The 12,168-nt window shown below is 37.5% G+C and overlaps 2 protein-coding genes across 2 annotated transcripts; both read left to right on the forward strand.

The window, feature by feature from the left end:
* The first annotated feature begins 4,531 nt into the window (after positions 1-4,531).
* LOC140831103 (probable WRKY transcription factor 11) lies at positions 4,532-6,426 on the forward strand. The gene is given in 4 exon segments (XM_073194878.1): positions 4,532-5,056; positions 5,058-5,369; positions 5,827-5,952; positions 6,052-6,426. Coding segments are annotated over 4 exon segments (1,035 nt in total). The 5' UTR covers positions 4,532-4,655; the 3' UTR covers positions 6,248-6,426.
* Positions 6,427-9,269: 2,843 nt separating this feature from the next.
* Positions 9,270-10,457, forward strand: LOC140830273 (uncharacterized). The gene has a single exon (XM_073193556.1). It carries the CDS (start codon positions 9,270-9,272, stop codon positions 10,455-10,457), a length of 1,188 nt encoding a protein of 395 aa, XP_073049657.1.
* The last annotated feature ends 1,711 nt before the right edge of the window (positions 10,458-12,168 follow it).

Consider the following 12,168-nt stretch of genomic DNA (forward strand, 5'->3'; position numbering starts at 1 on the left):
ATATAGAGTTTAAATAATTTTAATAGATTAAATTTTTATTTGATTTAATTATTGAGTTTTGATGCCTTTTAAAATTGACACGTTTGGACGAATCCAGATTCATTTCAAAGTTGGCCCTTGCAATTTAAAGACCATGCCTCATTATTGATCAAGGGTTCGACTACAGAGCCCAACAATACAATAAGGTGTTTGAGACATGAGTCCAAGATCATGAATTTCTAACATGCCTGGACCCTCATCCTTTGTTATTAAAGGTACGAACTGATTACCAGCTAGAGAATGTTGAGATATTCTCATTAATAAATAAGAGGTCTCGAAAAATATGAGATTTTATCAAATCTCGTCGAGAAAAGGCAAGAGCCCTAATCGTCATGGTTAAGGAGTCTTACCGTCTAATGTTTTCTATCTCAGGTAGGATTATGCTACAACAAGAATCTTACACATTTCTTGTTTCTATAAATGTCTAGTATTGATCACAGTTTTATAATACTCAAATTATTTTGCTCATTTAGCATTACTATATATCTCTTTTAATTTTGCTCTCCGGAATAACTTAGGAATCAGGGGGCTCACGTCAGAAAACACTCTGACGCCCCTAACCCTACTTCTGTATATGCAGAGCCCATAGCACCGATCTGATCCACTCAACTGTGAAGATTCGAAAAACCACTCACTAGATCGAACCCAAGGTAAAATTTTTGTATGATCAATTGATGTCATCTGTGGAAAATTGAAGAAAAAGATATAAGATGATAAATAAAAGAGGAGGAAGAAAGATGTTTCATCGTCAAGAGCACCTAGGAAACAAGAATCGTGAGGATAAGCACCACGAAGAAGAATACTATGAAGAACAGTCTCGTGGAAAACCGAATTATCCGAACATTTCATCATCTTCCATGCATGAGCACATCTTGGGCTTCCACAGAAGAGCCCTTGGTCTTTCTCGGACAACTTCAGGTCTTCCATGGAACAACTCTTGGTCTTCCCCGAAAGAGATTCTAGTATTCATGGTAAGAGCACATCTTGGTCTTCTGCGGAAGAACCCTATGTCTTCTTTCAAACAACTTCTGGTCTTCCACGAAAGAGCCCATGGTCTTCTTTGAAAGAGATTCTGGTCTTCATGAGAAGAGCCCATCCCGATCTTCCACCGAGCACACCCAGGTATTCCATGGCAGAACCACCGGTCTTCCCCAAAAAAGTTTCTGGTCTTCATGGGAAAAGCCCATCCTGGTCTTCCTCGAAAAACCTTTGGTCTTCCTCCGAGCCCCTTAAAATTGACACGTCTGGACGAATCCAGATCCATCTAAAAAATAACCCTAGCCCTTTAAGGCCCATTCCTCGTTATTAATCAAGGGCCCAGCAACTGATCCCAACTATACAGTAAGGTTTCCAAGTCCAGTAGTTCGAGCTCATGAATTTCTAATAAGGTCAGACCCCTCAACCTTGTTTATTAAATGTCCGAACTGATTACTAGAAGTCTGAGTCCTCTCACAGGGCCAGGAAGCCCGATCCCTAATGCAATTAAGGAATGTGAAGAGATTCTTGTAAATAAATAAGATGTCCCGATAAATACGAGATGCAATCAAATTTCATCGAGATAAAGCACGAATCCTAGCTGTCATCAAGAGTCCTATCCTCCATGGTTAATGAGTCCTACTGTCTGATGTTTCCTATCTCATGTAGGATTCTACCAAAGCAAGAATTCTACTCCGAAAAGGTAACTAACATTTCTTGTTTCTATAAATATCAAGTATTGATCACACTTTTGTAACACTCAAATTCTTTTGCTTACTTAACATTACTATATCTCTATTTTAGTTTGGCTTTCCTGAATAATTTAAGCATTAGAGGGGTCACGCCAGAAAACTCTCTGGCTCCCCCTAACCCTACTTTTGTGTATGCAGAGCCCAGAGCACTCTCCCGATCAACTCAGTTATGAATATTCGAAGACCAGTTCTCGAGACCAAACCCAAAGTAAATTTTGGTATCATTAAATTTGATTTAAATTGTTTTGAACAAATTAGAGTTTACATTCATATTTGAAAATGAATAGTTTTCATCATCTCAAATTTGAACTATTGAATTCTTTTATTTTCAAATACCTATTTATGAATACATATATATTTATAAATTATGAAATACTTAAATTATTATAATATATATTATTTATATGCACATACTTATATTATTATATATATATGTGCCTAATATATAAATTATATATAATACAAATCAGGCGTCCGTTGTACAAGCGAGATAGTGAAAATTAATAAATTAAAACACTGAGGGGAGTGGAACACTGGAACCCGTCTCTTCAAAGGGCGGGACACAAATTTTTGTTTTTTTTTTTTATCATAATTTAATTAATTTAAAAAACCACAAAATCTTGATAAATCTTGAATAAAAATATTCAAAGGATTTGTGTTATTTACTATCATTCCCAATTGGGTGTTTTATTTTATGGATTTTGAAATGTAAAAGTCAAACATTGCCGCCTCTGTTGTCTTGTTTTTAACCTCACATGTGGAATTTGACTTTTATTGTTTTATATTGATAGCAAAATCTAAAGTTGACCAGATTTTTTAGACAAACTGTAGTGGTTCACGTTATGGAAATTTAAGCTATTAAAATTATTACTAGAAGAATGACGCGAAGATGCTCTGGTCTTTGAACGGAAAAAATTCAATCGCTTGAGCAAAAGGGACCAAATGTCGCCACATAAGCATTAGCAGCCTTCATCAGCTAGCGTTGAACATGAAAATGCCAAAAGTATTTGTTCAATGATTTCTTCAATGATGATGTTTTTTTCTAAAAAAGAAATGGTCATTACATAAAAAAAAAAAAAAAATGACCAAGCACATTTTCTAAATTTTTTCAAAAAATTAAAAAAATATTATTTTGATGAGAAAAAAATTGATATTAGAGAAGCACCGGGCATCCGCAGATATCCGAGTGGTTGATTAATGATCGATACTCTAGAAAAAAACTTCGTAAATTTTTGCCTGCATCGCAAATCAAAATAAATAGTTTCTAGAGCAAATCGTGTACATCTTGACATCACAATTTAAGTCAATCCTAATTGTCAAGATTAATGTCCGACAACTACTTTTTTTCTAGCTAGGTTAGCTATTGCCAAAAGATCCAAGTTTGCTAATATAGCTCAACTAAAGATTAGATTAACTTACTGACGGAAAGCTTATATTGTAAACCCTTTTTCTCTATTATAAACATTGTATATCAACAATAAAAATTTGAAGGAGATATTAAGATTAATAATTGACTACATCTTATGGAGAAAAATACTCTGAATAATCCCAATTGACAGAAGTGATGGAAGATTTGAGTTTGATTCTATTTTTATTTTTATGCTCTCATTTATTGTTTTTATTAAAATAAGGCTTAAAATTATATAAGATAAGTAAAATATTAAGTTTGAGAATAATATAACCAAAAAAACTCAAATTCATTTTTGATTTTTTTTTCCGAAATTATATTTTAATCAGTAATTTTTTATGATTTAAATATAAATTAAATTAATTATAAAAAAATGTACAACGCTCACATTTTCCAAAAAACAAAAAAGAGAAAGTCAGCGAGTATTGGTCCTTTAATTATGGAAAAACGAAAAGTCAAAAGTTTGATGATATACATTAATTAAAACTCCAAATATGCATAAAGTCTTGTATATATTAAATAGCATTAGTGGAATACACTTGCTTTCATTTGCATTTGACTGCTTTTTTAAATAAAGGGAAGAGTTGGGATTTACTTTTATGTTGGATCCGATGTTTTTTATTCAAAAGAAATTTATTAGTAAAAGAAAAAATTGATATTTTTTAATTTAATTAAATGGAATATTAAGACACGTGGAGTCATATTAATGGTTTTGGTGATTAATGCGATTTTTTTTAAACCAAAAAGTAAGAGTCAGCGTCCTCCCAATGCATCACGGCCGTTGATGAAGCCATCTTGATCGTGCGGTTGTAAGTAAGTTCTGAGCTTTTAGTGGGGATATAGGAAAATTCAAAAAGTGGGTCAACCAATCTCCCCACCCCACATGACGTCTTCCAGCTGTTTAGTCAGCCTTCTAAAAAATAATATTATTAACATATTATAATAATATAAATTTATTTAATAAGATCAGAAGGATTTTCTTTTGACTTCCATGCTATGTTAAATGTCAGGAAAATATATAAAAAGCTTACGAGTCAAATAAAATTTTGGGATTTATGTTATTTTATAATTGAAGTATTTGGTCTTAATGGGTGAGCAAAGGGTGTAGTACGTTACCCTTCACAAACTGTACAAAGATTTGGAAGCAAGTAAAATCGATCTGGCAATACCAATTTCCTCAATATTCCACTCAAGGGGTGTCCCACCTCTCCCATTTTCAAAAACAAAAAGCCAGTATTTTGGCATTTTTGCCCACCGCATAGAAATGTTCGAAGACCGAATATCAGCCGTTGGATGGTAATCGACCTTTGACTATCGTCCAGTTCACCTTTCGTCTCATCCCATATATTCCCCCTCACTCCTCTCCACATTCACATCTCTCGTTCTGTTTGAATTCCGTCAACAAAACTGAATAATTTACAGCAGAAAACTCTCAACATTGGATTTTTAAGGTGACCACCCTTTTCATTCGTCAGCAGAAAATGGCTGTGGAATTGCTCGGCTATTCCAATCGAAACGAGCATATGGTGATTCAGGATGCTGCATTGGCCGGGATTAAATCAATGGAGCATTGGATTCGAGCGGTCTCTCACAATCAGCAGCAGCAGCAGCAGAGCCAAAATCAGCTACTCAACTGCAAAGAAATAACCGATTTAACGGTTTCCAACTTCAAAAAGGTTTGTTCTATTCTCAACCGTAGCGGGCATGCCCGATTCCGCCGTGCTCCTGTTCAACCACTACCTCACGCCGCGGGGTCGAATGCTCCTCAGCTTCAAACCCAAACATCTGGATCTTGCGAGCGTCAAAATCCGGCTTCTGGAATCTACCAACATCAGCCTCTGAGTTTCTTCCCCAAGTCCACTACTCCGGCGGCGACTGCAGCCTTCGACGCTTGATTTCTCCAAACCCTCGGCGCTGGCCTTAGTTAAAGACACGTCTGAGGTAATGGGAAAGGAAGGATTTAACTTATCGACGGCGGTGACGACATCAGGAAACTCGGGTTCAACTTTTTTGTCTTCGATTACTGGTGAAGGAAGCGTTTCAAATGGAAAGGGTGGGTCGCCGTCGACGATTCTGGCGCCGGCTTTCTCCGCGGGGAAGCCGCCTCTGTCAGGGAAGAGATGCAGGGAGCATGACCACTCTGAAAACTTCTCCGGCAAGATCTCGGGTTCTGGCCGCTGCCACTGCAAAAAGAAGTAATTTCATACCATGTTCTTTGCTTAAACATCTTATCGAATTCATCCATCGGTTGCCCTTTTTGCCTTTCTCTGTCTCATCTAACAAAATTACTAGAATCTCTTTGCTCATCAAATTGAAACCAGATTCAGTCAAGAGAATATTACTATGAAAAATGTTGTGTGCCAAAAACAAATATTAGGCGACGAAATTTTGATCATGGAATTTGGCGTTATTGAAGAAGGCCAGGCGCTAACTGGCACACAGATAAAATTAAAATTGGGTAGAAACAAAGTGGACAGATAATAAAAGCTGAACCTTAAGAACTGCGTGCTTGAAACTCCCGGCGTAGATTAGTGTCTGTTGGCTGCTCTTGTTCATGAGCAATTTCACGCAATGATTTACTACAGATTCAAGTGCTGAAATTTATTGAACTTGGGACCGTTTCTTATTAAAATTGCGCCATTGTGACTGTAGGAAATTGAGGGTGAAGAACACCATTAGAGTGCCAGCCATTAGCTCAAAAGTTGCAGATATACCCGCGGACGATTACTCTTGGAGAAAATACGGTCAAAAACCAATCAAAGGATCCCCATACCCACGGTAATTTCGGTGCACCAATACCAACACACCATATATTAAACGAATTCGCGTTAATCGACAAACAGTCTGGCTAATCGATCTTTTTGCGCCAAATTTCAGGGGTTATTATAGATGCAGTACGGCGAAGGATTGCCCGGCTAGGAAGCATGTGGAGAGGGCGAAGGATGAACCAAAGATGCTGATTGTTACCTACGAGGGGGAACACCGGCATGTTCGAGGTGTGTTGCCGGAGATCTCTGCCGGCGGCAGTGGCGCTCAGCTTCTTGTTTTTGAGTCAACGCAGAGGTTGAATTAAAAGATCGCGGAAGGGAAAATTGCAATTTGATTAGAATATGAGGTCTTGTTTGCGAACATATTTCTAGTTTTGTAGGGTTAGTGGACTCGGATGGTAAAAAGTAAACTGCTTCATTTTGTACATTGCTCGTTGTTTCTAAACTTCAAGGATTTATTTACTTTTTGAGATCACTATTATTATTCCAGGCATTATATTCTCATTTTGAATGTATATTTTAGGGCAACTTAAATTTTATAAAAATACTAAATTAGTAGTTTTTTTGCTTATTATTCTATTGACAAAAATCTGTTTGAGATCGTCTTATGAAAGAATCTAATTATATTATATCCTGACTAGTCCAAACTATCTGTCCAACCCGAGCTTCTGAACCATTTTGTGATGCAAAACCCTAGCAGATTTCGACTCTCTGTCTCTCTCTTCGAATCCGTATCTCATCTCTTCCGAAGTTGCTGTTATTATTCGGATGTTAAGTAGAGATCACTCTTATTTTATTCCCTCCAAACAATCAACTGGATTCACCTTTTGTTCCATGGACAATACTAATTTACGTTTGAGTTCATTATTCTTTTAATTTCCAGATTGCATTATAGAAACTAGAAAAAAGTGCGTTGAGAAATAGAAAGGACGATCGGTGATGGCGGCAGCACAATGGTGCAGCTGTGGCCTTCGGTTGTGAGGGAAGTGGTGGCCGAAATTTCCATGTCAAACACAAGAAGGTGGCCGAATTTTCTTTATAGAAAATAAGGTGGTGGCCGAAATTGTGTTTTTGAGGAGAGATAATTCAAGTCTAGATATTTTTTTTTATCTCATAACTTGATTGTGTTATATTGTATGAAGTATGAACTCTTGATTACATGTATTTATTATTTGTGATAAATCAACTTGGATCGTTCTACTAGAATGCTCTAGGGGACTAGGATTAGGAATTTTCACCTTGCCAAATCTCAAATATCAAATTATTAACTTATCAACTCTTAATAATATATCATAAGATAAAATAGAATATTATCTATTTATCATGTCTACTATCTAGACTTGATAAATCCATGTTTCTATAATCTCCTTTAGATAATTTGATTAGTTAGAAAAACTACAAGCAATGTTTGATTAGGGCACTACAGTCCAACGAGTCAGAACTTTCACTAGATGTTTTGTTTAACTATGACTCTTGCTAATTAGAGTTTCACCACGATACTCAAAGCCCATTAATCAAACAAATAATTTGTAGTTTCATCATATAATCTCGATTGAGGATCAGATATGAGGATAAACAACTCGTTATATTTATGCAAAATTAAACTTTTCGAAAACCACTTAATCCAAGTCAATGTAAAAATCAACTTTCCACTCAATTTTGGCAGCTGCCAATTTTGGAATAACTTCACAAAATTTAGATAGTTGCACATACAATTTTAGAAGTCATGTTAACTATCACAACTTGCAAATATGAAATGCACTAATAAACATATTTGTAAGCCAATTGTTTGATCTCCATCAACTACAATCACCAAATTTAACTCCTTAAATTTGATTATCTCAGAGGGAACATAAAAATAATACTTGTTGAGAAATATAGCTAGTCGTGAGTTCACAACTTAGGTGATTCGAGACAACGCATGTTCGTTATACAAGATTATCCTTGTTAGCCTCATTCTGTGTATCAACACTTTGATAACAAGAACATCAAAATTCATTTCTGATTGTACCCATTGAATCATATTAAGAGCATCTAGTAGTATCATTCCATGATTTCTTAGGTATCACTAATAGTGTGTTGGAAACTAAATTTCAGTTATTTGACAAACTAAGCTTCGAAACATATTTGAATAACTGATCAAAGGCAACGAGCTTAACTGACTCAAATAATTACAACTGTTAGTTGTCTCTAGCTGAAGATTAATGCGTACCAGCTAGATATTATACACGTCATCAGTTGAAGCAGAGATCTAACTTGACTGATCAGTTGGGAACTGATCAGTTATGAGTTTTCCAGCAAAGTATCTTTCAGCTGATCATCAGCTGTACACGTCATCAGTTGAGAACGACAATCGACAAATAGTACAACAGACTGCAACTAGTAGTGGAACGCTGCATTTCAGAGATTGCAGTGTACGATTGTCAGATAATATCGACGTGACAATCAACGGATATAAAGATTCAAATGATATTTAATATTACCGTTGAGAAGGAAACCTATAAATAGGTGAAAAGAGCAGCTGAGAAGATAGCACGCGAATTACTATTCTATTCAAGCTTGATGTTACTCTGCTAAAATCACAACTCGCATTCATATATCAAAGCTCAATCTTATCAGATTTATCAGTAGCAATCAAGGCTACATTTACGAGCTTGCTAGCACCTTGAAATCTTTGTTAGATCTATTCAGTTGTGTTATATTAAGTCACGCACTGTAAAAGCTTTTGTGAACTAAGAGTATCAGTTTGACAGTGTTAAGTCCAAGCTGAAGTGGGTCAGTGCAACATGTGTATTTGATCAAAGTCTTTTAGTGATAATCATATCTTCGTGATAGAAGGGGTGACGTAGGAGTTATTCTATTCTCCGAACATCCAGAAACATATCGTGTGTTTTTCATTTCAGTTACTTTCAGTTATTCTCTTTCAGTCAGTTTACTTCCGCAACTGTTTTCTAGTTAAACTGATTGTTATCGACTGACGAGATACCGAGTGTCAGTTTGTAACTAAACTGAACCCATTATTCGAAAAGATTACATAATCAGTGAGTGTTTATTCAACCCCTCTTCTAAACACTTATCACCTACTAACCGATCCTTTCATAGTGTATGCAAGAACTAACAATTTATGATTAGCATATTGTATAGTCCCTTAATATCATACAATATCCGATGGAATATGCAACCATACAGTATCTAAGGGGACCCGAGCTCCGATACAGTGGAATGGAGAAAATTGCTTTGGGCTTGATCATGACCGCCCGGAAGCTAAGGCCCTATTTCCTGTCGCATCAAATCATTGTTCTTACCTATAGTCCTCTCGGCAGGATCATGACTCACTCTGAAGTGTCCGGACGAATGATCAAGTGGACAGTAGAGTTGGGGGAGTATGACATTGAATACAAACCCCGGGTTGCCATCAAAGCACAAGCTCTGTCAGATATTTTATCCGAGATGGTCAAACCGAATGAAGGAGGAAGTATGACGAATATTCGTGGATGGGCGTCTAGCCTTGCCGGGTGTGGAGTAGGGGTTGTGATAATATCTCCCCCAAGAGAAAAGATTAAACTAGCACTGAGAATTGACTCCTGGGTAACCAACAATGAGGTCGAGTATGAGGCTGTCCTAGCTGGAATCCAAGCTGCCCGGGAAGTCGGGGCTTCCTGGATTATTCTGTATTCTGATTCGCAGCTCATTACTCAACAGATAAAGGGCGTGTATGAAGCTAAGGATGACATGATGCTAAAGTATTTACAGCTCATCAAAGCCCGAGCAGAAGTTTTTGCGGACTGGGGTATTGAACAAATACCCCGGGAGGAGAATAGCGAGACAGATGCTGTGGCAAAAATGGCTGCTTCTTTGTCAGAAGTTAGTACCCGGGAGATCTTGCATGCATCTCGGCTAATCCTTTCTACTGAGGAAGAAATGTTACCAGAACCCGAGGACTCCTGGATGACACCTCTGATCAAGTTCATCGTAAATAATGAACTACACGAGGACAGAGCCCGAGCTCAGAAAACTAAGAGACAAGATCCCAGGTTTGTTCTCTTAAATAATATTTTGTACAGGAGATCGTTCCAGGGACCTCTTTTAAAATGCTTATCAGAGAAGGAGGTGGATTATGTCCTCCGAGAGATTCATGAAGGATGTTGTGCTGAGCACCTCAGAGGAATGTCTTTGGTCCGGAAAACAATGCTTGTCGATTTTTGGTGGCCAACTCTTAGTCAAGATTCTGCTCGGATGGTCCAATCTTGTGAGGGCTGTCAGCATAACTCGAATTTTAAACACAGCCCGGCTACTCTCATGAAGCCTATCTGGGCATCTTGCCCCTTTGATCAATGGGGCACGGATATTGTAGGTTCCTTCTCAATTGCCCGAGCTCAGAAAAAATTCTCGTTAGTAGCGGTGGATTACTTTTCCAAGTGGGTAGAAGCTGAACCCTTGGCAAAAATCAATGAGCATGAAGTATTAAAATTTTCGTGGAAGAACATTGTGTGCCGATTTGGAGTGCCCAGATGACTAATCTCAGATAATGGGAGACAATTTCATGACAAAAAAATTATGTCATGGTGTCGGGAGATGAAGATCACTCAGTCTTTCACATCTGTTGCCTATCCTCAAGCTAATTGCCAAACAAAAGTCGTCAATAGAATCATTTTACAGGCATTGAAACCAGGCTTCAGGGCAAAGGAAAGGACTGAGTGGAAGAATTACCCAGTGTTCTCTGGGCTTACAAAACTACTCCTCGGGCACCTACTCAAGAAACTCCGTTCAACTTGGTATATGGTTCTAAAGCAGTCCTTCCGGTAGAAATCGGGCGAATTTCTTCCCGGGTAGCATCTTACCCGGATGACAATGACCAGAGCCGGGCCATGGAATTGGACTTAATAGGAGAAAAGAGAGACCGAGCATTCATTCGAATAGAATCGTACAGGATCCGGGTTATGAAATCATATAACAAAAATGTACGAATCCGTGGGGGATCTAGTCATGAAAAAATTCAACCCTGCGGGGGAAGTTGGGAAGCTGGAAGCTCGGTGGGAAGGACCTTATAAAATTTCCCGGAGGGTCAGCTCGGAATCTTTTTATTTAGAAGATGCGCAAGGACGCTCTCTCAAAAGGCTCTCTCAAAAGGCCTTGGAATGTATTGGCATCTTACTCAAAACCCGGATTGTATCAGATCCCGGTATCTCATTTCATCTGTGAAATATTTGAAGACCCGATGCTCTTATTCACTCTGAGTTATGTTTCAACAAAATTACAAGTATGACTGATCGGACAACGAGTCAAGCTCTAGCCCGACTATTTTAGGGATGAGTGGTGATACCCCTATAAGGATCCGGGTCATTTCAGCGATGACCCGGGCACCATCAAGAACCCGATCACTACATCTTTTCCCGAGTATTCACTAAACAGACCGGTCTCTCGTGCAATCACCCGGGCACTTTCTCCTCTTCCCGGGCAGTCATCACAGCCCGGGCTCTCATCCAAATACCCGGGTAATCGACTACCCGGGCTACCTCGAGAATTGAACCACAATCGAGTATGATTGATACATGCCGTCTAATCTGTCAGAACAACTTGGGCTTGGAGTGTCCTAGAAGCCATCAGAAGCTAGAGTACGGACAACCGCCTTGCCATACTTAGTAGGTGACACTGGAATCGAGGTACCTACCTCATTTTCTACTATAAATAGCAGGTATACTTCTCATTTAATGATTCTGAAATCTTTTAACTCTCAAATATTGATTGTGTTCGCCTGAAAAACTTGCTGACTTTAGCATCGGAGTGGCCACGCCGGACACCCATCCGGCGCCCATTCACGAGTTCTTTTCATTATTTGCAGGTGTTATCCCTGCCATCACCCTCACTCAAAATTCCCAAACACTATAAATCACATCACTTTGTATTATATGTCGATGGTTGTTACATTTTTTTATTGCTTATTGTTATATCAAAAAATGACTATTTTTTTTAGTGATTTAGCTCAAAAATATTTCTATACTGATTTGATGAAAAAATACTAGTTTTAGATCTAAAATATTAGTTTTCATTGAAAATATATATATTTTTTGTTATAATATATGATGATTTGAGATAAAATTATTACTTTTAGGCCAAAAATATTATTTTTTAGTTGTATTATGAGAAATTTGTGTAAATATATTTATTTGAGAGAAAAATATTATTATTTTTAGGTCAAAAGTATAAGTTTTCTTTGCAAAAATCT

Source organism: Primulina eburnea, chromosome 4 (assembly GCF_022965805.1).
Source record: "Primulina eburnea isolate SZY01 chromosome 4, ASM2296580v1, whole genome shotgun sequence".
In the NCBI taxonomy this organism is placed as follows: Eukaryota; Viridiplantae; Streptophyta; class Magnoliopsida; order Lamiales; family Gesneriaceae; genus Primulina; species Primulina eburnea.

Coding starts and splice junctions, on each gene's coding strand:
- LOC140830273 (XM_073193556.1), top strand. CDS start 9,270: ATGACTCACTCTGAAGTGTCCGGACGAATGATCAAGTGGACAGTAGAG.